Genomic DNA, 27210 nt, shown 5'->3' with positions numbered 1-27210 from the left:
TCATAATTACTCCCTTCTGGCCCCGCAGAGCCTGGTTTTCCACACTGTATCATCTATCGGAGGGGCTAGTATGGAAGCTCCCGCAGTATCCGGATCTTCTGCTCCAGAGAGGTTTTCTACACCCCCAGCTGGACAGACTACATCTCTCAGCCTGGTACCTGAAGAAGAGAAACTGAAGCAGCTAGGTCTCTCAGACACTGTAATCTCTACACTGTTATCATCAAGGAAGAAGTCGACAAATTTTGTGTATACAAGGATGTGGAAAAAATTTTCTTTGTGGCTAACAGACAACAACCTCCAAATTTCAGTGTCTTCTATCCTACAGTTCCTGCAAGAAGGTTTTGAAAAGGGTCTGAAATCAAATACACTAAGAGTTCACATGACCGCTATCAATGCGCTCACAGATGGAGTCTATGCTAACAACCCTTTGATTACAAGATTCTTCAAAGGACTCAGGAATTTAAGACCTACAGTACGGCCTGCGGTCGCCTCTTGGGACTTAGGTCTGGTGCTCAACAGACTTACAGATGCTCCATTCGAGCCAATGGAGTCAATAGACTTAAAGTGGTTATCTTTCAAAGTACTGTTCCTTATTGCCGTAACATCGGCAAAACGTCTCGGAGAACTACAGGCATTGTCATGTCATGAGCCCTTCACAAAGTTCTTGCCTGATGGTGTGCGTCTCAGGACAGTCCCATCCTTTGTGCCTAAGGTACCGTCTACAGCAAACATAAACCGTGAACTGTTTCTTCCCGATTTCCATCCTAATCCTACATCTGAGGAAGAGGCACGACTGCACTTACTTGATGTGAAAAGGTCCTTGAAACATTATCTTGCTCGTGTTCAAGATTTCCGGAAGGATGAGAATCTGTTTGTGCTGTTCGCTGGGCCGAGGAGGGGTTGTAAAGCTTCCAAAGACTCTTTAGCTAGGTGGATTAGATGTACTATAACTGAAGCATATGTTGCAGATGGGAAAGAACCACCTCATCCTCTAAGGGCCCATTCCACCCGTCAGGGCCGGCGTTAGGGGGGGGGGCAAAGAGGGCAGTTGCCCAGGGCCCCCATCCCCCAGGGGCCCCCTGCCCCAGTTACAGTGAGTGTTAGGTGCAGGAGCGCACAGACAGCGTCCTGCAGCCTCTGTCAGTGATCTCTGGCTGCTATCAGGGGTCACACAGAGGCTGCAGGACGCTGGGCTCCGGAGTGTGTAGCTTCCCCCTCCCCCTCCCTTCTGTACCATGTGATTTCCTCTCTCCTCCTGGTGTGGAGCTGTCGGGACGATGGAGGAGAGGGCTGCAGGGTGAGGAGCACAGCCTCCTGCTGCTGCTGCCATGGACAAGGACAACTACACCCAGCATGCTGTTAGAGGGGGTAAGTATACTGTACATGTAGTGTGTGTATGAATGTAGGTGTATAATGGATGACTGTAGTGTGTGTTACATGTCCTGTGTGTAGTGTGTGTATGAATGCTATGTGTATAATGGATGACTGTAGTGTGTGTTACATGTCCTGTGTATGGTGTGTGGGCTGGATGGGTTGGATCTGTATAATGTGTTTATGGATGTGTTAGAGTGTGTGTGTGTATGTATATGTGTATATATATATATATATATATATATATATATATAAAAATATAATTAGTGTGTGTGTGTATGTATATGTGTGTATATATATATTAGTGTGTGTGCGTATAAGAAGCACTGCTGACTCCAAGTGTTGAGGTGAATAGACTGTATATAGGAGCTGCAGCCATTCTCTGGTGACCACTGAGGCCGGTGATTGGCTGCAGCTCCTATGTATAGTGTATGATGATGTCACTAAGGTAATACTGTGTATTTTATTGAGAAAAAAATAAGGTGGCGGTCACTGTATGGCGGTAATATTGGTCCGTATATAGTGTATATATAGTGTCATTATGCAGTGGTCAGTCTATGGTGGTAATATTGGTCTGTATATACTGCATATATAGAGTCATTATGCGGTGGTCACTCTATGGCGGTAATATTGGTCTGTATATAGTGTGTATAGAGAGTTATTACCACCATAGAGTGACCGCCACATAATGACTCTTTATATACACTATATACAGACCAATATTACCGCCATAGAGTGACCGCCACATAATGCATAATGACTCTATATACACACTATATACAAACCATTATTACCTGATATTCATTATCACATGATATTGGTCTGTATATAGTGTATATAGAGTCATTATGTGGTGATCACTCTATGGCAGTAATATTGGTCTGTATATAGTGTGTATATATAGAGTCATTATGCAGTGGTCAGTCTATGGTGGTAAAATTGGTCTGTATATAGTGTATATAGAGTTATTTCCGCCATAGAGTGACCGCCACATAATGACTCTATATATACACTATATACAGACCAATATTACCGCCATAGAGTGACCGCCACATGATATTGGTCTGTATATAGTGTGTATATAGAGTCATTATGGGGCGGTCACTCTATGGTGGTAATATTGGTCTGTATATGGTGTATATATGGAGTCATTATGTGGTGGTCATGGTGTGTGCTGGTCTGTATATAGAGTCATTATGTGGCGGTCAATCTATAGCGATAATATTGGTCTGTATATAGTGTGTATATAGAGTCATTATGCAGTGGTCACTCTATGACAGTAATATTAGTCTGTATATAGGATCATTATGTGGTGGTCACTCTATGGCAGTAATATTGATCTGTATATAGTGTATACAGAGTCATTATGCGGTGGTCAGTCTATGGCGGTAATATTGGTCTGTATATAGAGTCATTATGTGGTGGTCACTCTATAGCGGTAATATTGGTCTGTATATAGTGTATATAGAGTTATGTGGTGGTCACTCTATGGCAGTAATATTGGTCTGTATATAGAGTTATTATGTGGTGGTCACTCTATGGCAGTAATATTGGTCTGTATATAGTGTATATAGAGTCATTATGCGGTGGTCACTCTATGGCAGTAATATTGGTCTTTATATAGTGTATATAGAGTCATTATGCAGTGGTCACTCTATGGTGGTAATATTGGTCTGTATATAGTGTATATATAGAGTCATTATGCAGTGGTCACTCTATGACAGTAATATTAGTCTGTATATAGTGTATATAGAGTCATTATGCGGTGGTCAGTCTATGGCGGTAATATTGGTCTGTATATAGAGTCATTATGCGGTGGTCACTCTATGGCGGTAATATTGGTCTTTATATAGTGTATATAGAGTCATTAAGCAGTGGTCACTCTATGACAGTAATATTAGTCTGTATATAGGATCATTATGTGGCGGTCAATCTATAGCGGTAATATTGGTCTGTATATAGTGTGTATATAGAGTCATTATGCAGTGGTCACTCTATGGCAGTAATATTGGTCTGTATATAGTGTATACGGAGTCATTATGTGGCGGTCACTCTATGGCAGTAATATTGATCTGTATATAGTGTATATAGAGTCATTATGCGGTGGTCAGTCTATGGCGGTAATATTGGTCTGTATATAGAGTCATTATGCGGTGGTCAGTCTATGGCGGTAATATTGGTCTGTATATAGAGTCATTATGCGGTGGTCAGTCTATAGTAGTAATATTGGTCTGTATATAGTGTATATAGAATCATTATGTTGCGGTCATGGTGTGGTGCTAATATTGGCGTGTATATAGTGTCATTATGGGGCGGTCACTTTATGGTGGTAATATTGGCCTATACATAGTATGTTTTCATCAATAACGGTATGGAGGTAATATTTGGTCCTGATATAGTGATTTTTTTTTATTTTATTTTTTAAAACCATGCATATAGATAGTTTTTGTGTTTACACCACTAGCGGCGGTGCTGACATGTAGCGGCAGTCCCGGCATGTGGCGGCAGTCCTGACATGTAGCGGCGGTCCCGACATGTAGCGGCAGTCCCGGCATGTGGCGGCAGTCCTGACATGTAGCGGCGGTCCCGACATGTGGCGGCAGTCCCGGCATGTGGCGGCAGTCCCGGCATGTGGCGGCAGTCCTGACATGTAGCGGCAGTCCCGGCATGTGGCGGCAGTCCCGGCATGTGGCGGCAGTCCCGGCATGTGGCGGCAGTCCCGACATGTAGCGGCAGTCCCGGCATGTGGCGGCAGTCCCGGCATGTAGCGGCGGTCCCGACATGTGGCGGCAGTCCCGACATGTGGCGGCAGTCCCGGCATGTGGCGGCAGTCCCCGCATGTGGCGGCAGTCCCCGCATGTGGCGCCAGTCCCGGCATGTAACCTTCTGAATTGACTCAATGTGACTAAGGGCCATAATACACGGAGCGAAAATTGTCCTAACCTGGCCGATATCGCTCTGTGTATATAGAGACAACTGTAATCAGCTGATCATTGTCTTTTGGCAAGTGTAAAAATCATTGTCTGCTGATTGTGCGTATAACATAATAAAGCTGGTACTTACCTGATCACGTTCCCCGGTGTCCTCAGGCCTTGTCTGTTTGTTACGGCCAGTGATTGGCTGAACGGCCTGTCACCTCAGAGAGAGGACCAGAAGTGAGAGACTGGGGGATCCAACAGACAAGGCCTGAGGACACCGGGGAACGTGATCAGCTAGTATATATCTTCATTGTTCACTATATACAGCAAGGGCTGCACACACATCACTAATGAGATATATAGATATAAAATCTCATCTGGCCCCATCCTCCCCATACACAGGAATGTTCGGCACAGCTGAGCGTTTCTGTGTTCTCTATAGGAGGGGTAAGCCATAGCCAGACAGATCTAATGACGGCTTGTCTCTCTGAGAACAAAGAGGTTGGATGTTGATTTTCCATCAAGCTCAACCCCATATGTCCACTGATATCATGTCAGAGGACTGTACAAAGAGCCCCATTCACCTTACACTGATGGCCGAACCCACCATGAGCAGCAGGTACCACCAACAAGTGTATGGGAACCTTAAATTGCTGCTACAATATTTCAGCATTTGGGGCCCCACCTTCAACTTTGCCCAGGGCCACATTTAGTCTAAAACCGGCCCTGCCACCCGTGCCACAGCCACCTCATGGGCGGAAAGACAGCAAGTACCTCTGATGGCCATATGTAATGCTGCCTCCTGGACTTCATCTTCCACATTCTCCAGGCATTATAGATTGGACATTCAGGGCAGCCCAGCCTTCAGTACAGGTGTCTTGTCAGTAGCTGAAAGTTCTATGTGAATCCCTCCCTTGTTATCTATGGCATATCCCATATGTGCTGCCGCAGACGTAGAGGAAAGCAGTTATTTAGTTTACGTACCGTAATTATGCTTTCCTCGAGTCGTAGGCAGCACACTTACCCTCCCAATAAAATTTTACTTGCATTCATCTCTTTGTTGGACTCTATTTATTACACAAGTATAGAATGCCAAGTGTCGATATTTAAGGCCTATCCTGGCCTCCTATTGGTGCTCTCTAATCTCTTTTTTATGTAAGTAGATCTAGGTGGGCGGTCCTGGTAGGGGACCGAGGGGATCTGAGGAGCCATATGTGCTGCCTACGACTCGAGGAAAGCATAATTACGGTACGTAAACTAAATAAATGCTATATAGGGGGAGACTGCACAGAGAGGACTATATTGTATGGGAGGAGACTGCACAGGGAGGCCTGAACTATATGCGGGGCTGCACAGGGAGGACTATATTGTATGGGAGGAGACTGCACAGAGAGGACTATATTGTATGGGAGGAGACTGCACAGGGAGGCCTGAACTATATGCGGGGCTGCACAGGGAGGACTATATTGTATGGGAGGAGACTGCACAGAGAGGACTATATTGTATGGGAGGAGACTGCACAGGGAGGACTATATTGTATGGGAGGAGACTGCACAGGGAGGCCTGAACTATATGCGGGGCTGCACAAAGTGGAACTATACTATATAGGGGGGGTAGCACAGTGTACTATGAGGGCTGAACAGAAGGAGTCTATACTATATGGGGGCTGCCTGGTGATCGCTAGATCATCCGGGCAGCCCATAGAAGATAGCAGTGGTCTGCTGCCACCACTCCTATTCCATGGAGCGACGGCAGCAGATCGGTGCAATGTTACTTGTCTTTCAACATACTGATCAGCTGACATCGTTCATTTAGGCTGTTGTTTTCTACTACACAAGATGGTTATCGGCCGTACTGTGTAAAAGGGCCTTTAGAGGCAGGGGACAGAGATTGTTATTGGGGAGCACTGTGGTGGGCAGTGGTGTTATTGGGGTGCACTGTGGTGGGCAGTGGTATTATGGGGTGCACTGTGGTGGGCAGTGATTATTGGGGTGCACTGTTGTGGGCAGTGGTGTTATTGGGGTGCACTGTGGTGGGCAGTGGTATTATGGGGTGCACTGTGGTGGGCAGTGATATTATTGGGGAGCACTGTGGTGGGCAGTGATTATTGGGGTGCACTGTGGTGGGCAGTGATATTATTGGGGTGCACTGTGGTGGGCAGTGATATTATTGGGGTGCACTGTGGTGGGCAGTGGTATTATTGGGATGCACTGTGGAGAGTGGTGGTATTATGGGGAGCACTGTGGTGGGCAGTGATATTATGGGGAGCACTGTGGTGGGCAGTGGTATTATGGGGAGCACTGTGGTGGGCAGTGGTATTATGGGGAGCACTGTGGTGGGCAGTGATTATTGGGGTGCACTGTGGTGGGCAGTGGTATTATGGGGAGCACTGTGGTGGGCAGTGATATTATTGGGGTGCACTGTGGTGGGCAGTGATTATTGGGGTGCACTGTGGTGGGCAGTGGTGTTATTGGGGTGCATTGTGGTGGGCAGTGGTGTTATTGGGATGCACTGTGGAGAGTGGTGGTATTATGGGGAGCACTGTGGTGGGCAGTGATATTATGGGGAGCACTGTGGTGGGCAGTGGTATTATTGGGATGCACTGTGGAGAGTGGTGGTATTATGGGGAGCACTGTGGTGGGCAGTGGTATTATTGGGATGCACTGTGGAGAGTGGTGGTATTATTGGGAGCACTGTGGTGGGCAGTGGTGTTATTGGGGTGCACTGTGGTGGGCAGTGGTATTATGGGGAGCACTGTGGTGGGCAGTGATTATTGGGGTGCACTGTGGTGGGCAGTGATATTATTGGGGTGCACTGTGGTGGGCAGTGGTGTTATTGGGGTGCACTGTGGTGGGCAGTGGTATTATGGGGAGCACTGTGGTGGGCAGTGGTATTATTGGGATGCACTGTGGAGAGTGGTGGTATTATGGGGAGCACTGTGGTGGGCAGTGGTATTATGGGGAGCACTGTGGTGGGCAGTGATATTATTGGGGTGCACTGTGGTGGGCAGTGATTATTGGGGTGCACTGTGGTGGGCAGTGATATTATTGGGGTGCACTGTGGTGGGCAGTGGTGTTATTGGGATGCACTGTGGAGAGTGGTGGTATTATGGGGAGCACTGTGGTGGGCAGTGATATTATGGGGAGCACTGTGGTGGGCAGTGGTATTATTGGGATGCACTGTGGAGAGTGGTGGTATTATGGGGAGCACTGTGGTGGGCAGTGGTATTATTGGGATGCACTGTGGAGAGTGGTGGTATTATTGGGAGCACTGTGGTGGGCAGTGGTGTTATTGGGGTGCACTGTGGTGGGCAGTGGTATTATGGGGAGCACTGTGGTGGGCAGTGATTATTGGGGTGCACTGTGGTGGGCAGTGATATTATTGGGGTGCACTGTGGTGGGCAGTGGTGTTATTGGGGTGCACTGTGGTGGGCAGTGGTATTATGGGGAGCACTGTGGTGGGCAGTGGTATTATTGGGATGCACTGTGGAGAGTGGTGATATTATGGGGAGCACTGTGGTGGGCAGTGGTGTTAGGGGGGACACTCAATGCTATAGAGCTCTATGTAGGGGTCTTACGGCAGATATGGCAGTAACAGTATTCCTGTTGAGGAGTAGTCGGTGACTAATACTCTCTTTTATTGTGGAGATTGATGAGCGGTAAGAAAAGCAGAAGTGACCTTTAATTATCCATGACAAGCCTATAGGTGGTACATTGTAGAGTATATACAGGTTGGGGGGGTATACACAGATAAAGAGGGATTTCCTATAATTGATGAGCAGGGATCGCTGAGTAAGGATCAGGACTCTTGGCCACCGCCGCACCGGATCAGCTGAGGCTTCCATCAATTTAACGAAAGGAATAACAAGGGCAGTAACAAAATAATTTTTTTTTTCCTATGAGTAAGAGAAGTGATGTCACCTGGGAGGAAGTGATGTCACCTGGCAGGAAGTGATGTCACCTGGGAGGAAGAGATGTCACGTTTCCAGTTGGAAGGTCCTTTTACAACCACCAAAAGCTTTAATAAAATATAAGGGAAAAATTTTAAACCAAAATCCGCAAAAGAAAAGATTCCCCATGGACTGTGAGGTCTTCAGAGCAGATACTCCCATAGTACAAGACTGTGAGGGGAACACACCTGGGGTCTGGCCAATGTCTGTTAGGGGGCAGTGATGTCATATGGAGGAAGTGATGTCATATGGGAGGCAGACGGGTCTAGGTGTCGATCCTCAGGGTGAAGATAACCCGCCCCTGGAACTTGTCCCGTTCATCCTGATTGTTGATGTTAGCGGCGGTGACACGACACTCCACATTGTGTTCCACGTTGCGAGTCGCATTTAGGAACTTTACAGCCACAAATGGCTGCGTGTAGTTCTTCTGTAGGGGAAAAAAGAATTACAGCTCAGGCTCCTCCGTACAGCGCTCTACACCCTCAGCAAACACTATGGGGGAGATTCATCACATATGGTGTAAAGCAGAACTGGCGCAGTGGCCCCCGGCAACCAATCAGATTCCACTTTTCATTCCTCACAGACTCTTTGGAAAATGAAAGGTGAAATCTGATTGGTTGCCGGGGGCGACTGAGACAGTGTCACTATACTCCATGTCTGATAAATCTCCCCCATAGTGACCTATAGCTCCATAATAAGATATATATGTATATATATATTTGCACAGTGACCTATAGCTTAGGGTTATTCCACATATAATCGTACAATGATGGGAGGAAACTAACCTGAGCTCTGTTCCCATAATATGGGAAATACTTGAGGTCGATGGTCCCCAGATTGTTGTTGCTGAGGCCGGGGAAGTAAAGCTTACTCCCCAAGAGGGCATCATTCTCATCATTCTGAGGGAAGAGTTTGTGATATGAACAAAGACCATTCTGTACAGTATACCACGAGACATAGAGACCTAAACATACACAATATATACAGTACTCCTACACTGTATGGGAATGCGAGATATGCAAGGACTAAGATATCATATACATATATATATATATATATATATATATATATATATATATATATATATATATACACACACACCCTATACTTTATATATCACACACCTGACACATCCCCCATACATTATATATCACACACCTGACACATCCCCTATACATTATATATCACACACCTGACACATCCCCTATACATTATATATTATCACACACCTGACACATCCCCTATACATTATATATCACACACCTGACACATCCCCTATACATGATTTATCACACACCTGACACATCCCCTATACATTATATATCACACACCTGACACATCCCCTATACATTATATATTATCACACACCTGACACATCCCCTATACATTATATATCACACACCTGACACATCCCCTATACATTATATATTATCACACACCTGACACATCCCCTATACATTATATATCACACACCTGACACATCCCCTATACATTATATAATATCACACACCTGACACATCCCCTATACATTATATATTATCACACACCTGACACATCCCCTATACATTATATACTGTCACACACCTGACACATCCCCTAGACATGATATATCACACACCTGACACATCCCCTATACATTATATAATATTACACACCTGACACATCCCCTATACTTTATATATCACACACCTGACACATCCCCTATACATTATATAATATCACACACCTGACACATCCCCTATACATTACATATCACACACCTGACACATCCCCTATACATTATATAATATCACACACCTGACACATCCCCTATACATTACATATCACACACCTGACACATCCCCTATACATTATATAATATCACACACCTGACACATCCCCTATACATTATATATCACACACCTGACACATCCCCTATACATTATATATCACACACCTGACACATCCCCTATACATTATATATCACACACCTGACACATCCCCTATACATTATATATTATCACACACCTGACACATCCCCTATACATTATATATCACACACCTGACACATCCCCTATACATTATATATCACACACCTGACACATCCCCTATACATTATATATCACACACCTGACACACCCCCTATACATTATATAATATCACACACCTGACACATCCCCTATACATTATATATCACACACCTGACACATCCCCTATACATTATATATCACACAACTGACACATCCCCTATACTTTATATATCACACACCTGACACATCCCCTATACATTATATAATATCACACACCTGACACATCCCCTATACATTATATATCACACACCTGACACATCCCTTATACATTATATAATATCACACACCTGACATCCCCTATACATTATATATTATCACACACCTGACACATCCCCTATACATTATATATCACACACCTGACACATCCCCTATACATTATATAATATCACACACCTGACACATCCCCTATACATTATATAATATCACACACCTGACACATCCCCTATACATTATATATCACACACCTGACACATCCCCTATACATTATATAATATCACACACCTGACACATCCCCTATACATTATATAATATCACACACCTGACACATCCCCTATACATTATATATTACACACCTGACACATCCCCTATACATTATATATCACACACCTGACACATCCCCTATACATTATATATCACACACCTGACACATCCCCTATACATTATATATCACACACCTGACACATCCCCTATACATTATATATCACACACCTGACACATCCCCTATACATTATATATCACACACCTGACACATCCCCTATACTTTATATATCACACACCTGACACATCCCCTAAACATTATATATTATCACACACCTGACACATCCCCTATACATTATATATCACACACCTGACACATCCCCTATACATTATATATCACACACCTGACACATCCCCTATACTTTATATATCACACACCTGACACATCCCCTAAACATTATATATTATCACACACCTGACACATCCCCTATACATTATATATCACACACCTGACATCCCCTATACATTATATAATATCACACACCTGACACATCCCCTATACATTATATAATATCACACACCTGACACATCCCCTATACATTATATAATATCACACACCTGACACATCCCCTATACATTATATAATATCACACACCTGACACATCCCCTATACATTATATAATATCACACACCTGACACATCCCCTATACATTATATATCACACACCTGACACATCCCCTATACATTATATAATATCACACACCTGACACATCCCCTATACATTATATAATATCACACACCTGACACATCCCCTATACATTATATATCACACACCTGACACATCCCCTATACATTATATATCACACACCTGACACATCCCCCATACATTATATAATATCACACACCTGACACATCCCCTATACATTATATATCACACACCTGACACATCCCCTATACATTATATAATATTACACACCTGACACATCCCCTATACATTATATAATATCACACACCTGACACATCCCCTATACATTATATATTATCACACACCTGACACATCCCCTATACATGATTTATCACACACCTGACACATCCCCTATACATTATATATTATCACACACCTGACACATCCCCTATACATTATATATCACACACCTGACACATCCCCTATACATTATATATCACACACCTGACACATCCCCCATACATTATATAATATCACACACCTGACACATCCCCTATACATTATATATCACACACCTGACACATCCCCTATACATTATATAATATTACACACCTGACACATCCCCTATACATTATATAATATCACACACCTGACACATCCCCTATACATTATATATTATCACACACCTGACACATCCCCTATACATGATTTATCACACACCTGACACATCCCCTATACATTATATATTATCACACACCTGACACATCCCCTATACATTATATAATATCACACACCTGACACATCCCCTATACATTACATATCACACACCTGACACATCCCCTATACATTATATATCACACACCTGACACATCCCCTATACATTATATATCACACACCTGACACATCCCCTATACATGATTTATCACACACCTGACACATCCCCTATACATTATATATCACACACCTGACACATCCCCTATACATTATATATCACACACCTGACACATCCCCTATACATTATATATCACACACCTGACACATCCCCTATACATGATTTATCACACACCTGACACATCCCCTATACATTACATATCACACACCTGACACATCCCCTATACATTATATAATATCACACACCTGACACATCCCCTATACATTATATAATATTACACACCTGACACATCCCCTATACATTATATAATATCACACACCTGACACATCCCCTATACATTATATATCACACACCTGACACATCCCCTATACATTATATAATATCACACACCTGACACATCCCCTATACATTATATAATATTACACACCTGACACATCCCCTATACATTATATAATATCACACACCTGACACATCCCCTATACATTATATATCACACACCTGACACATCCCCTATACATTATATAATATCACACACCTGACACATCCCCTATACATTATATAATATCACACACCTGACACATCCTTTATACATTATATAATATCACACACCTGACACATCCCCTATACATTATATAATATCACACACCTGACACATCCCCTATACATTATATAATATCACACACCTGACACATCCCCTATACATTATATAATATTACACACCTGACACATCCCCTATACATTATATATCACACACCTGACACATCCCCTATACATTATATATCACACACCTGACACATCAACTATACATTATATAATATCACACACCTGACACATCCTTTATACATTATATAATATCACACACCTGACACATCCCCTATACATTATATATCACACACCTGACACATCCCCTATACATTATATATCACACACCTGACACATCCCCTATACATTATATAATATCACACACCTGACACATCCCCCATACATTATATATCACACACCTGACACATCCCCTATACATTATATACTGTCACACACCTGACACATCCCCTATACATTATATATCACACACCTGACACATCTCCTATACATTATATAATATCACACACCTGACACATCCCCTATACATTATATAATATTACACACCTGACACATCTCCTATACATTATATAATATCACACACCTGACACATCCCCCATACATTATATATCACACACCTGACACATCCCCTATACATTATATATCACACACCTGACACATCCCCTATACATTATATAAAATCACACACCTGACACATCCCCTATACATTATATATCACACACCTGACACATCCCCTATACATTATATACTGTCACACACCTGACACATCCCCTATACATTATATAATATCACACACCTGACACATCCCCTATACATTATATAATATCACACACCTGACACATCCCCTATACATTATATAATATTACACACCTGACACATCCCCTATACATTATATATCACACACCTGACACATCAACTATACATTATATAATATCACACACCTGACACATCCCCTATACATTATATATTATCACACACCTGACACATCCCTTATACATTATATATCACACACCTGACACATCAACTATACATTATATAATATCACACACCTGACACATCCCCTATACATTATATAATATCACACACCTGACACATCCCCTATACATTATATATCACACACCTGACACATCCCCTATACATTATATATCACACACCTGACACATCCCCTATACATTATATATCACACACCTGACACATCCCCTATACTTTATATATCATACACCTGACACACCCCGTATACATGATATATCACACACCTGACACATCCCCTATACATTATATATCACACACCTGACACATCCCCTATACATTATATAATATCACACACCTGACACATCCCCTATACATTATATAATATCACACACCTGACACATCCCCTATACATTATATATCACACACCTGACACATCCCCTATACATTATATATATCACACACCTGACACATCCCCTATACATTATATATCACACACCTGACACATCCCCTATACATTATATATCACACACCTGACACATCCCCTATACATGATATAATATCACACACCTGACACATCCCCTATACATGATATAATATCACACACCTGACACATCCCCTATACATTATATATCACACACCTGACATCCCCTATACATTATATATCACACACCTGACACATCCCCTATACATTATATATCACACATCTGACACATCCCCTATACATTACATATCACACACCTGACACATCCCCTATACATTATATATTATCACACACCTGACACATCCCCTATACATTATATATCACACACCTGACACATCCCCTATACATTATATATCACACACCTGACACATCCCCTATACATTATATAATATCACACACCTGACACACCCCGTATACATTATATATCACACACCTGACACATCCCCTATACATTATATAATATCACACACCTGACACATCCCCTATACATTATATAATATCACACACCTGACACACCCCGTATACATTATATATCACACACCTGACACATCCCGTATACATGATATAATATCTCTCATACACAAGTAATATAACATTCTACACAAGGCATATAGATTGTATAAGTGAGGCACTTAGTATAAAGCTTTTAGTAACCTATAATGGATGTCATCTCCCATCTGTCTGGCTTAGGTTGGAGTTAGTGGTGTATACAGGATTCAGCCTATATGTATATAGTTTCTCTAAGAGCCTACAAGCTGCCTGCAGGGATACCTATAGCTATATGGGCTCTCCTAGGAGTTCTACCTCTTACCGTCTCATTTACTGCACTTTTTAGCTTCTAAAGACAAGAAAGAAAGAAACTGAGACAAACGTAAAAAGAGACAGAAGGTGACCTCCACCCGAGACGTCTGCACACTCACCTTCCCCGCACAGCTGATGGTGATGGAGGTGTTAGAGATATCCTTAACCGGGGCAGGAAGGAAATGTATCACCTGCAGAAGGAAGAGAAGGTTACCTGCATGTCAGGCGGAGATTATGGAGGAGACATCACGGACAAGGGAGATAGGATGAGGGACAGGAGAGGTAGGATGAGGGACGGGAGACGGGGGGGAAGAGATAGGATGAGGGACAGGAGACAGGGAGGGAAGAGATAGGATGAGGGACAGGAGAGGTAGGATGAGGGACGGGAGACGGGGGGGGAAGAGATAGGATGAGGGACGGGAGAGATAGGATGAGGGACGGGAGACAGGGAGGAATAGATAGGATGAGGGACAGGAGACAGGGAGGGAAGAGATAGGATGAGGGACAGGAGACAGGGAGGAAGAGATAGGATGAGGGACAGGAGACAGGGAGGGAAGAGATAGGATGAGGGACAGGAGACAGGGAGGGAAGAGATAGGATGAGGGACAGGAGACAGGGAGGGAAGAGATAGGATGAGGGAGGGAAGAGATAGGATGAGGGACAGGAGACAGGGAGGGAAGAGATAGGATGAGGGAGGGAAGAGATAGGATGAGGGATGGGAGACAGGGAGGGAAGAGATAGGATGAGGGACAGGAGAGGTAGGATGAGGGACGGGAGACGGGGGGGGGGGAAGAGATAGGATGAGGGACGGGAGAGATAGGATGAGGGACGGGAGACAGGGAGGAAGAGATAGGATGAGGGACAGGAGACAGGGAGGGAAGAGATAGGATGAGGGACAGGAGACAGGGAGGGAAGAGATAGGATGAGGGAGGGAAGAGATAGGATGAGGGATGGGAGACAGGGAGGGAAGAGATAGGATGAGGGACAGGAGAGGTAGGATGAGGGACGGGAGACGGGGGGGGGGGGAAGAGATAGGATGAGGGACGGGAGAGATAGGATGAGGGACGGGAGACAGGGAGGAAGAGATAGGATGAGGGACAGGAGACAGGGAGGGAAGAGATAGGATGAGGGACAGGAGACAGGGAGGGAAGAGATAGGATGAGGGACAGGAGACAGGGAGGGAAGAGATAGGATGAAGGATGGGAGACCGGGGGAAGAGATAGGATGAGGGATGGGAGAGATAGGATGAGGGACAGGAGAGGGGGGGGGAAGAGATAGGATGAGGGACAGGAGACAGGGAGGGAAGAGATAGGATGAGGGACAGGAGAGGTAGGATGAGGGACAGGAGACGGGGGGGGGGAAGAGATAGGATGAGGGATGGGAGACGGAGGGAAGAGATAGGATGAGGGACAGGAGACAGGGAGGGAAGAGATAGGATGAGGGACAGGAGACGGGGGAAGAGATAGGATGAGGAACGGGAGACGGAGGGAAGAGATAGGATGAGGGATGGGAGACGGAGGGAAGTGATAGGATAAGGGACGGGAGACGGAGGGAAGATATAGGATGAGGGATGGGAGACGGAGGGAAGAGATAGGATGAGGGATGGGAGACGGAGGGAAGAGATAGGATGAGGGATGGGAGACGGAGGGAAGAGATAGGATGAGGGACAGGAGAGATAGGATGAGGGACAGGAGAGGGGGGGGGGAGAGATAGGATGAAAGACCGGAGACAGGGGGAAGAGATAGGATGAGGGATGGGAGACGGAGGGAAGAGATAGGATGAGGGATGGGAGACGGAGGGAAGAGATAGGATGAGGGACAGGAGAGATAGGATGAGGGACAGGAGACGGGGGGGAAGAGATAGGATGAGGGACAGGAGAGATAGGATGAGGGACAGGAGACGGGGGGGAAGAGATAGGATGAGGGATGGGAGACGGAGGGAAGAGATAGGATGAGGGATGGGAGACGGAGGGAAGAGATAGGATGAGGGATGGGAGACGGAGGGAAGAGATAGGATGAGGGATGGGAGACGGAGGGAAGAGATAGGATGAGGGACGGGAGACGGAGGGAAGAGATAGGATGAGGGATGGGAGACGGAGGGAAGAGATAGGATGAGGGATGGGAGACGGAGGGAAGAGATAGGATGAGGGACGGGAGACGGAGGGAAGAGATAGGATGAGGGACAGGAGACGGGGGGGAAGAGATAGGATGAGGGATGGGAGACGGAGGGAAGAGATAGGATGAGGGACAGGAGAGATAGGATGAGGGACAGGAGACAGGGGGGAAGAGATAGGATGAGGGACAGGAGAGATAGGATGAGGGACAGGAGAAATAGAATGAGGGACAGGAGAGATAGGATGAGGGACAGGAGACGGGGGGGAAGAGATAGGATGAGGGACAGGAGACGGGGGGGAAGAGATAGGATGAGGGATGGGAGACGGGGGGAAGAGATAGGATGAGGGATGGGAGACGGAGGGAAGAGATAGGATGAGGGATGGGAGACGGAGGGAAGAGATAGGATGAGGGATGGGAGACGGAGGGAAGAGATAGGATGAGGGACGGGAGACGGGGGGGAAGAGATAGGATGAGGGATGGGAGAGATAGGATGAGGGACAGGAGACGGGGGGAAGAGATAGGATGAGGGACGGGAGACGGAGGGAAGAGATAGGATGAGGGACGGGAGACGGGGGGAAGAGATAGTATGAGGGACGGGAGACGGGGGGAAGAGATAGGATGAGGGACGGGAGACGGGGGGAAGAGATAGGATGAGGGACAGGAGACGGGGGGGAAGAGATAGGATGAGGGATGGGAGACGGAGGGAAGAGATAGGATGAGGGACGGGAGACGGAGGGAAGAGATAGGATGAGGGACAGGAGACAGGGGGAAGAGATAGGAAGAGGGACAGGAGACGGGGGGGAAGAGATAGGATGAGGGACGGGAGAGATAAGATGAGGGACAGGAGACGGGGGGAAGAGATAGGATGAGGGACAGGAGACGGGGGAAGAGATAGGATGAGGGACGGGAGACAGGGGGGAAGAGATAGGATGAGGGACGGGAGACAGGGGGGAAGAGATAGGATGAGGGACGGGAGATAGGGGGGAAGAGATAGGATGAGGGACAGGAGAGATAGGATGAGGGACAGGAGACAGGGGCAAGAGATAGGATGAGGGACGGGAGACAGGGGGAAGAGATAGGATGAAGAACGGGAGACAGGGGGGAAGAGATAGGATGAGGGATGGGAGATGGGGAAAGAGGATGAGGGACAGAAGAGATAGGATGAGGGATGGGAGACAGGGGAAGAGATAGGATGAGGGACGGGAGACAGGGGGGAAGAGATAGGATGAGGGACAGGAGACTGAGGGAAGAGATAGGATGAGGGACAGGAGAGATAGGATGAGGGACAGGAGATAGGGGAAGAGATAGGATGAGGGATGGGAGACAGGGGGGAAGAGATAGGATGAGGGACAGGAGACGGGGGAAGAGATAGGATGAAGGGCGGGAGAGATAGGATGAGGGACAGGAGACACGGGGGGGGAGAGATAGGATGAGGCACAGGAGACGGGGGGGGGAAGAGATAGGATGAGGGGCGGGAGACAGGGGGAAGAGATAGGATGAGGGATGGGAGAGATAGGATGAGGGACAGGAGATGGGGGGAAGAGTTAGGATGAGGGATGGGAGACGGGGGGGAGAGATAGGATGAAGGACAGGAGACGGGGAGAAGAGTTAGGATGAGGGATGGGAGACAGGGGGAAGAGATAGGATGAGGGACAGGAGACGGGGAGAAGAGTTAGGATGAGGGATGGGAGACAGGGGGAAGAGATAGGATGAGGGACGGGAGACAGGGGGAAGAATTAGGATGAGGGACGGGAGACGGAGGGAAGAGATAGGATGAGGGACGGGAGACGGGAGGAAGAGATAGGATGAGGGACGGGAGACAGGGGGAAGAGATAGGATGAGGGGCGGGAGACATAGGATGAGGGACAGGAGACAGAGACAAGAGTTAGGATGAAGGACAGCAGACAGGGGGAAGAGATAGGATGAGGGATGGGAGACGGGGGGGAAGAGATAGGATGAGGGGCGGGAGACGGAGGGAAGAGATAGGATGAAGGACAGGAGACAGGGGGAAGAGATAGGATGAGGGATGGGAGACGGGGGGGGGAAGAGATAGGATGAGGGACGGGAGATGGAGGGAAGAGATAGGATGAGGGACAGGAGACGGAGGGAAGAGATAGGATGAGGGACAGGAGAGATAGGATGAAGGACAGGAGACGGGGGAAGAGTTAGGATGAGGGATGGGAGACAGGGGGAAGAGATAGGATGAAGGACAGGAGACAGGGGGAAGAGATAGGATGAGGGATGGGAGATGGGGGGAAGAGATAGGATGAGGAACGGGAGACAGGGGGAAGAGATAGGATGAAGGATGGGAGACGGGGAAGAGATAGGATGAGGGATGAGAGTTGGGGGGGAAGAGATAGGATGAGGGATGGGATACGGGGGGGAAGAGATAGGATGAGGGGCGGGAGAGATAGGATGAGGGGCGGCAGAGATAGGATGAGGGGCGGAAGAGACAGGATGAGGGACAGGAGACGGGGGGGGAAGAGATAGGATGAAGGACAGGAGATGGAAGGAAGAGATAGGATGAGGGACGGGAGACATTGGGAAGAGTTAGGATGAGGGATGTGGGACAGGGGGAATAGATAGGATGAGGGATGGGAGACAGGGGGAAGAGATAGGATGAGGGACGGGAGATGGGGGAAGAGATAAGATGAGGGACAGGAGACAGGGGGAAGAGATAGGAAGAGGGACAGGAGACGGGGGGGAAGAGATAGGATGAGGGACGGGAGAGATAAGATGAGGGACAGGAGACGGGGGGAAGAGATAGGATGAGGGACAGGAGACAGGGGCATGAGATAGGATGAGGGACGGGAGACAGGGGGAAGAGATAGGATGAAGAACGGGAGACGGGGGAAGAGATAGGATGAGGGATGGGAGATGGGGAAAGAGGATGAGGGACAGAAGAGATAGGATGAGGGACGGGAGACAGGGGAAGAGATAGGATGAGGGACGGGAGACAGGGGGAAGAGATAGGATGAATGACGGGAGACGGGGAAGAGATAGAATGAAGGATAGGAGACAGGGGGAAGAGATAGGATGAAGGATAGGAGACAGGGGGAAGAGATAGGATGAAGGACAGGAGAGATAGGATGAAGGATAGGAGACGGGGAAGAGATAGTATGAAGGACAGGAGAGATAGTATGAAGGATAGGAGACAGGGGGAAGAGATAGGATGAAGGACAGGAGAGATAGGATGAGGGACAGGAGACAGGGGGAAGAGATAGGATGAAGGACAGGAGAGATAGGATGAGGGACAGGAGACAGGGGGAAGAGATAGGATAAAGGACAGGAGACAGGGGGAAGAGATAGGATGAAGAACGGGAGATGGGGGTGTGAGAGGATGAAGGACAGGAGACAGGGAAGTGATAGGATGAAGAACAGGAGACGGAGAGGTAGGATGAAGGACAGGAGACAGGGGGGAGACAGATAGGATAAAAGACGGGAGATGGGGGTGTGAGAGATAGGATGAGGGATGGGAGACGTGAGGTGTAAAAGATAGAAGGAAGGGTGGTGTCCCACCACGGGTGTTGCTAGTATGTTACACCCCTCACAAAAGCCTGCACTTCAAGTAACTGTGGTAATGAAGTAGTACCTAGGTTTTGCCACAAGATGCCGCTATTGTATGTAACTGTACTTGTATTTTGCACAGCTGCAACTAACTAAATGGTTATTGTGATCTATACACCAATTAGAACCTTCTTTTCTTCTCTACCTATCCCTGAGGGCCTTTCTTTCTATGCTTTCGTCTCACAGGGGATATTACACCTCCTGTAGGAAGTTGTCACATGTGGAGAGGAAGTATACAGCCCCTCTTAGTAGTCAGTCTTAGTCTGGTTGTTGAGCAGAGAAGATGCAAAACAAGTTGGTCCCTGCTGTGGTCCATCTGGGCTCTGGCTTTGGCAGGTCCCCATTCCAGAACTAGTCCGCAGTCTTAATCAGTGTCCGCGGAGCAGTCTAGTCGGTGGTAATGAACAGACGCACATGGGAGACGCAGACACCAGTTTCTTGAAAGCAGCACTTCTACTATGCAGTGTTAAGCTACTCCAAGGAGAGGACAAATCAGAGAAACCCCAACCCATGCTGAGTACAAGTCTAAAAGCACAGGACAGTGTCCTGATAACAAGAGGAACTGATCCGGATAGAGCAAAGTTGCTACATGCCTACGTACTCTATCTCACAGCATGGGTGTAACTAGGAAACCTTGGCCACTCTGCTTAAACCAAGTAACAAGGTCTGGGGCTTGTGTCACCCTCATAGGATGGGTCACCCGACACTGGTGGGCAAAAGGTGGTAAAGGTCGAAACATGGGTACAATTAAAATTTCTAATTTCAAGCCTTCAGTATTAATACTTCTTCTAAAGTTCCGGCAGAGCACATTACTACTTGGGTTTGGACTCTCACAACCTACTCCTCTCCGCTACTCTGAACATGCAGTACCAACTCTACTACTCTAAGGGTCCTCAGTACAGCTTCTGAGTTGTAAAGTCTACAATCTGCTATCAGCTATTGTATAAAGCAGCGCTTCTCAAACTTTTTCTACTGGAGCCTCACCCAACAGACAAAATGATGCCTGGGCCTCACCAGACTGACCCAGAGGATGCTGGGGCCTCACCAGACTGACCCAGAGGATGCCGGGGCCTGACCAGACTGACCCAGAGGATGCTGGGACCTCACCAGACTGACCCAGAGGATGCTGGGACCTCACCAGACTGACCCAAAGGATGCTGGGACCTCACCAGACTGACCCAGAGGATGCTGGGGCCTGACCAGACTGACCCAGAGGATGCTGGGGCCTCACCAGACTGACCCAGAGGATGCTGGGACCTCACCAGACTGACCCAGAGGATGCTGGGGCCTCACCAGACTGACCCAAAGGATGCTGGGACCTCACCAGACTGACCCAGAGGATGCTGGGGCCTCACCAGACTGACCCAAAGGATGCTGGGACCTCACCAGACTGACCCAGAGGATGCTGGGGCCTCACCCAACAGACAAAATGATGCCTGGGCCTCACCAGACTGACCCAGAGGATGCTGGGACCTCACCAGACTGACCAGGAGGATGCCGGGGCCTCACCAGACTGACCCAGAGGATGCTGGGGCCTGACCAGACTGACCCAGAGGATGCTGGGGCCTCACCAGACTGACCCAGAGGATGCCGGGGCCTGACCAGACTGACCCAGAGGATGCTGGGACCTCACCAGACTGACCCAGAGGATGCTGGGACCTGACCAGACTGACCCAGAGGATGCTGGGGCCTCACCAGACTGACCCAGAGGATGCTGGGACCTCACCAGACTGACCCAGAGGATGCTGGGGCCTGACCAGACTGACCCAGAGGATGCTGGGGCCTCACCAGACTGACCCAGAGGATGCTGGGACCTGACCAGACTGACCCAGAGGATGCTGGGGGCCTGACCAGACTGACCCAGAGGATGCTGGGACCTGACCAGACTGACCAGGAGGATGCTGGGACCTCACCAGACTGACCCAGAGGATGCTGGGACCTCACCAGACTGACCCAGAGGATGCTGGGACCTCACCAGACTGACCAAGAGGATGCTGGGACCTCACCAGACTGACCCAGAGGATGCTGGGACCTGACCAGACTGACCAAGAGGATGCTGGGACCTCACCAGACTGACCCAGAGGATGCTGGGGCCTCACCAGACTGACCCAGAGGATGCTGGGGCCTCACCAGACTGACCCAGAGGATGCTGGGACCTGACCAGACTGACCCAGAGGATGCTGGGGCCTCACCAGACTGACCCAAAGGATGCTGGGACCTCACCAGACTGACCCAGAGGATGCTGGGGCCTGACCAGACTGACCCAGAGGATGCTGGGGCCTCACCAGACTGACCCAGAGGATGCTGGGACCTGACCAGACTGACCCAGAGGATGCTGGGGGCCTGACCAGACTGACCCAGAGGATGCTGGGACCTGACCAGACTGACCAGGAGGATGCTGGGACCTCACCAGACTGACCCAGAGGATGCTGGGACCTCACCAGACTGACCCAGAGGATGCTGGGACCTCACCAGACTGACCAAGAGGATGCTGGGACCTCACCAGACTGACCCAGAGGATGCTGGGACCTGACCAGACTGACCAAGAGGATGCTGGGACCTCACCAGACTGACCCAGAGGATGCTGGGGCCTCACCAGACTGACCCAGAGGATGCTGGGACCTCACCAGACTGACCCAGAGGATGCTGGGACCTCACCAGACTGACCCAGAGGATGCTGGGGCCTGACCAGACTGACCCAGAGGATGCTGGGGACTGACCAGACTGACCCAGAGGATGCTGGGACCTCACCAGACTGACCAGGAGGATGCTGGGGCCTCACCAGACTGACCAGGAGGATGCTGGGACCTGACCAGACTGACCCAGAGGATGCTGGGACCTGACCAGACTGACCCAGAGGATGCTGGGACCTCACCAGACTGACCCAGAGGATGCTGGGACCTCACCATCTATGATATTAGTCCATACAAATATAAAACCTATGGCTCAGTCTCCCCTCCATTTGTCTCCTAATCTCTGTATAACATAAATAAGTACAACACGAGTCTATAATGTTTCTATAGCAGAGATTGTTGCTGTCAGGGAAAGGATTCACCAGCTCACCAGCCACTAGGGGGCGCCTCACAGTTTGAGAAGCACTGCTATAAAGCATTCTATAAAGCGCTGGGGTCCTGGGTTCAAATCCCACCAAGGGCAACATCTGCAAAGAGTTTGTATGTTCTCTCTGTTTGCCTGGGTTTCCTCCGGGTACTCCGGTTTCCCCAAAACATACAGATAGGTGGAGTTAGATTGTGAGCCCTATTGGGGACAGGGAGCAATAATTGGCAAAACTATGTTAAGTGCTGCGGAATCTGTGTGCGATATACAAATAGAAAAACTAAGCATTGCTCAGGCCCCTAGATAGTAGATCCCACATCCTTGGGTTATCTCCCCTTTCTGTGGCTGTCGGTACCGATAGTCCAGGTGGGTCACAACCCCACACTGTCCACGGCTGCGGCAGCTTTATCACAGCAAAAAGGGAGGTAGTCGTCTGGGCAGCTCCCCGCCCGTGTCTACTTACCTCCAGTAACCAACCTCTCTGCCTGTCAATCATCCCCTCCGAGTGCGCTGACAGGCAGAGAGCGATGACAGGATCTCCCACAAGCTGAACAGCAGCTTTATGCAAATCGGGCTGATTAGTTCCCTTTAAAAGTGCCCAGATATTGTACATGCACAGAGTATTTCTAAGCATTGGTACCAAACAATACAGCCTTAAAGGGCTACTCCGGGCAAAATGTATTTGTAAATATGTTATTACAACAGGAAAGTTATACAAATCCCTAATAGCACTATATGTGCATTTCCCATAATCAGTGTATATTTCCCTCAATTTAGTAGGTCAGGCAGGCTCACTTCCTTATAAAACTTGTGACGTCACGTCTCAAGTGTAGCTTCCGGCAGGGGGCGCATGAAGAAGTATAGAATTAGAATAGACGTCTTCTCCCTCCCATCCCACTGCCTGTCTCCCTCCCCGCTCCTATTACACCTGCTGGCCGGTTCCAGGCAGCGGGGTGAGCCCTCCTTATCTGACGCTCACCCGGCTGCGGAGGACCCTCCTGCACCTCCCGTCCTGTGAGCCTGTCTCCCCCGTGCACATCATCTCTTACCCCGCCGCCCAGTGCCGGCGGGGTGAGCGCTCCTGCACCTCCCCCCTGCCCCACATATTTGAGTGGGACACTTTGCACCATAGTTTCCTGCTGGAGGAGCGCTCACCCAGCGCTCGGTCCCGGTCTAAGTCTGTCCCCCTCTGCACCTGTCCCTTTTGCCGCCCGGTCCTGTGCAGGTGGGTCCTGTGGAGGTGCAGGAGGGTCCTCCGCAGCGGGGTGAGCGTCAGATAAGGAGGGCTCACCCCGCTGCCTGGAACCGGCCAGCAGGTGTAATAGGAGCGGGGAGGGAGACAGGCAGTGGGATGGGAGGGAGAAGACGTCTATTCTAATTCTATACTTCTTCATGCGCCCCCTGCTGGAAGCTACACTTGAGACGTGACGTCACAAGTTTTTTAAGGAAGTGAGCCTGCCTGACCTACTAAATTGAGGGAAATATACACTGATTATGGGAAATGCACATATAGTGCTATTAGGGATTTGTATAACTTTCCTGTTGTAATAACATATTTACAAATACATTTTGCCCGGAGTAGCCCTTTAAAGGGGTCGACAATGCTGTCGGGGCTGCGTGGGAAACAACAGTGCGGTATACTTACCTGTCCTGCTCCGCTGAGCAATGTGTCCAAAAAAATAAAATCTGATTTTTACAACATTTTGGATGATTCTGGATTTAAATCTCGATTTGCTAAAATCTATTTGTACCTATCCCTACTCTTTCCTGCAGTAACCCCTCCCCACTCTAGAGGAGATGTGCCAGTGTCTGTATACTGTGACAGTTTAATGCCTGTATACAGGGAGGAGACCCAGACACTGCGCTACGACAGTATAAACAGACTATGTATATACTGGGGCATTCTCTTGCATGTACATGTTGCCAAAGCAAGTGCTGTAAATGTAAGTGTATATATCAAGTACTCTGCAGGTTGGCAGCTGCTGATATGGGTGCCAGTGGCCTGGAGAGTTGTTCCCCGAAGGACAGTATACAGGCACATAATGGGTGATATTATGGCAGTGTATAGTCTACAGGCACACAGCTAGTGATATGATGGAAGAATACAGTATACAGGCACAGCTGGTGATATGATGGAAGAATACAGTATACAGGCACAGCTGGTGATATGATGGAAGAATACAGTATACAGGCACAGCTGGTGATATGATGGAAGAATACAGTATACAGGCACAGCTGGTGATATGATGGAAGAATACAGTATACAGGCACAGCTGGTGATATGATGGAAGAATACAGTATACAGGCACAGCTGGTGATATGATGGAAGAATACAGTATACAGGCACAGCTGGTGATATAATGGCAGTATACGGGCACAGCTGGTGATATTATGGAAGAATACAGTATACAGGCACAGCTGGTGATATGATGGAAGAATACAGTATACAGGCACAGCTGGTGATATGATGGAAGAATACAGTATATGGGCACAGCTGGTGATATGATGGAAGAATACAGTATACAGGCACAGCTGGTGATATGATGGAAGAATACAGTATACAGGCACAGCTGGTGATATAATGGCAGTATACGGGCACAGCTGGTGATATTATGGCGGTATAGGGGCACAGCTGGTGAAATTATGGCAGTATACGGGCATAGCTGGTGATTTTATGGCAGTATACGGGCACAGCTGGTGATATAATGGCAGTATAGGGCAGAGCTGGTGATATTATGGCAGTATACGGGCACAGCTGTTGATATAATGGCAGTATAGGGCAGAGCTGGTGATATTATGGCAGTATACGGGCACAGCTGGTGATATGATGGAAGAATACAGTATACAGGCACAGCTGGTGATATGATGGAAGAATACAGTATACAGGCACAGCTGGTGATATAATGGCAGTATACGGGCATAGCTGGTGATTTTATGGCAGTATACGGGCACAGCTGTTGATATAATGGCAGTATAGGGCAGAGCTGGTGATATTATGGCAGTATACGGGCACAGCTGGTGATATTATGGCGGTATAGGGGCACAGCTGGTGAAATTATGGCAGTATACGGGCATAGCTGGTGATTTTATGGCAGTATACGGGCACAGCTGTTGATATAATGGCAGTATAGGGCAGAGCTGGTGATATTATGGCAGTATACGGGCACAGCTGGTGATATTATGGCGGTATAGGGGCACAGCTGGTGACATTAGGCAGTATACGGGCATAGCTGGTGATTTTATGGCAGTATACGGGC

The 27210-nt window shown here is 47.6% G+C and overlaps 1 protein-coding gene across 1 annotated transcript in view; it reads right to left on the bottom strand.

Annotated features, from left to right (window-relative positions):
- Nucleotides 1-7986: 7986 nt before the first annotated feature.
- The window catches only part of LOC138772670 (sodium/potassium-transporting ATPase subunit beta-2-like), a 38851-nt gene continuing 19627 nt past the window's right edge, over nucleotides 7987-27210 (bottom strand). Inside the window, exons 5-8 of the mRNA XM_069953268.1 lie at nucleotides 15335-15406; nucleotides 15226-15252; nucleotides 9024-9137; nucleotides 7987-8665 (exon numbers count right to left, since the gene is read on the bottom strand). Of these exons, the coding sequence (XP_069809369.1) occupies nucleotides 8504-8665; nucleotides 9024-9137; nucleotides 15226-15252; nucleotides 15335-15406 (375 nt within the window). The 3' untranslated portion in view covers nucleotides 7987-8503. The remainder of the gene's footprint in view (nucleotides 8666-9023; nucleotides 9138-15225; nucleotides 15253-15334; nucleotides 15407-27210) is intronic.

Source organism: Dendropsophus ebraccatus, chromosome 1 (genome assembly GCF_027789765.1).
Source record: "Dendropsophus ebraccatus isolate aDenEbr1 chromosome 1, aDenEbr1.pat, whole genome shotgun sequence".
Classification (NCBI taxonomy): Eukaryota; Metazoa; Chordata; class Amphibia; order Anura; family Hylidae; genus Dendropsophus; species Dendropsophus ebraccatus.
Note: the sequence above shows the minus strand (reverse complement) of the source record. Positions and strands in the feature narration are given on the sequence as shown.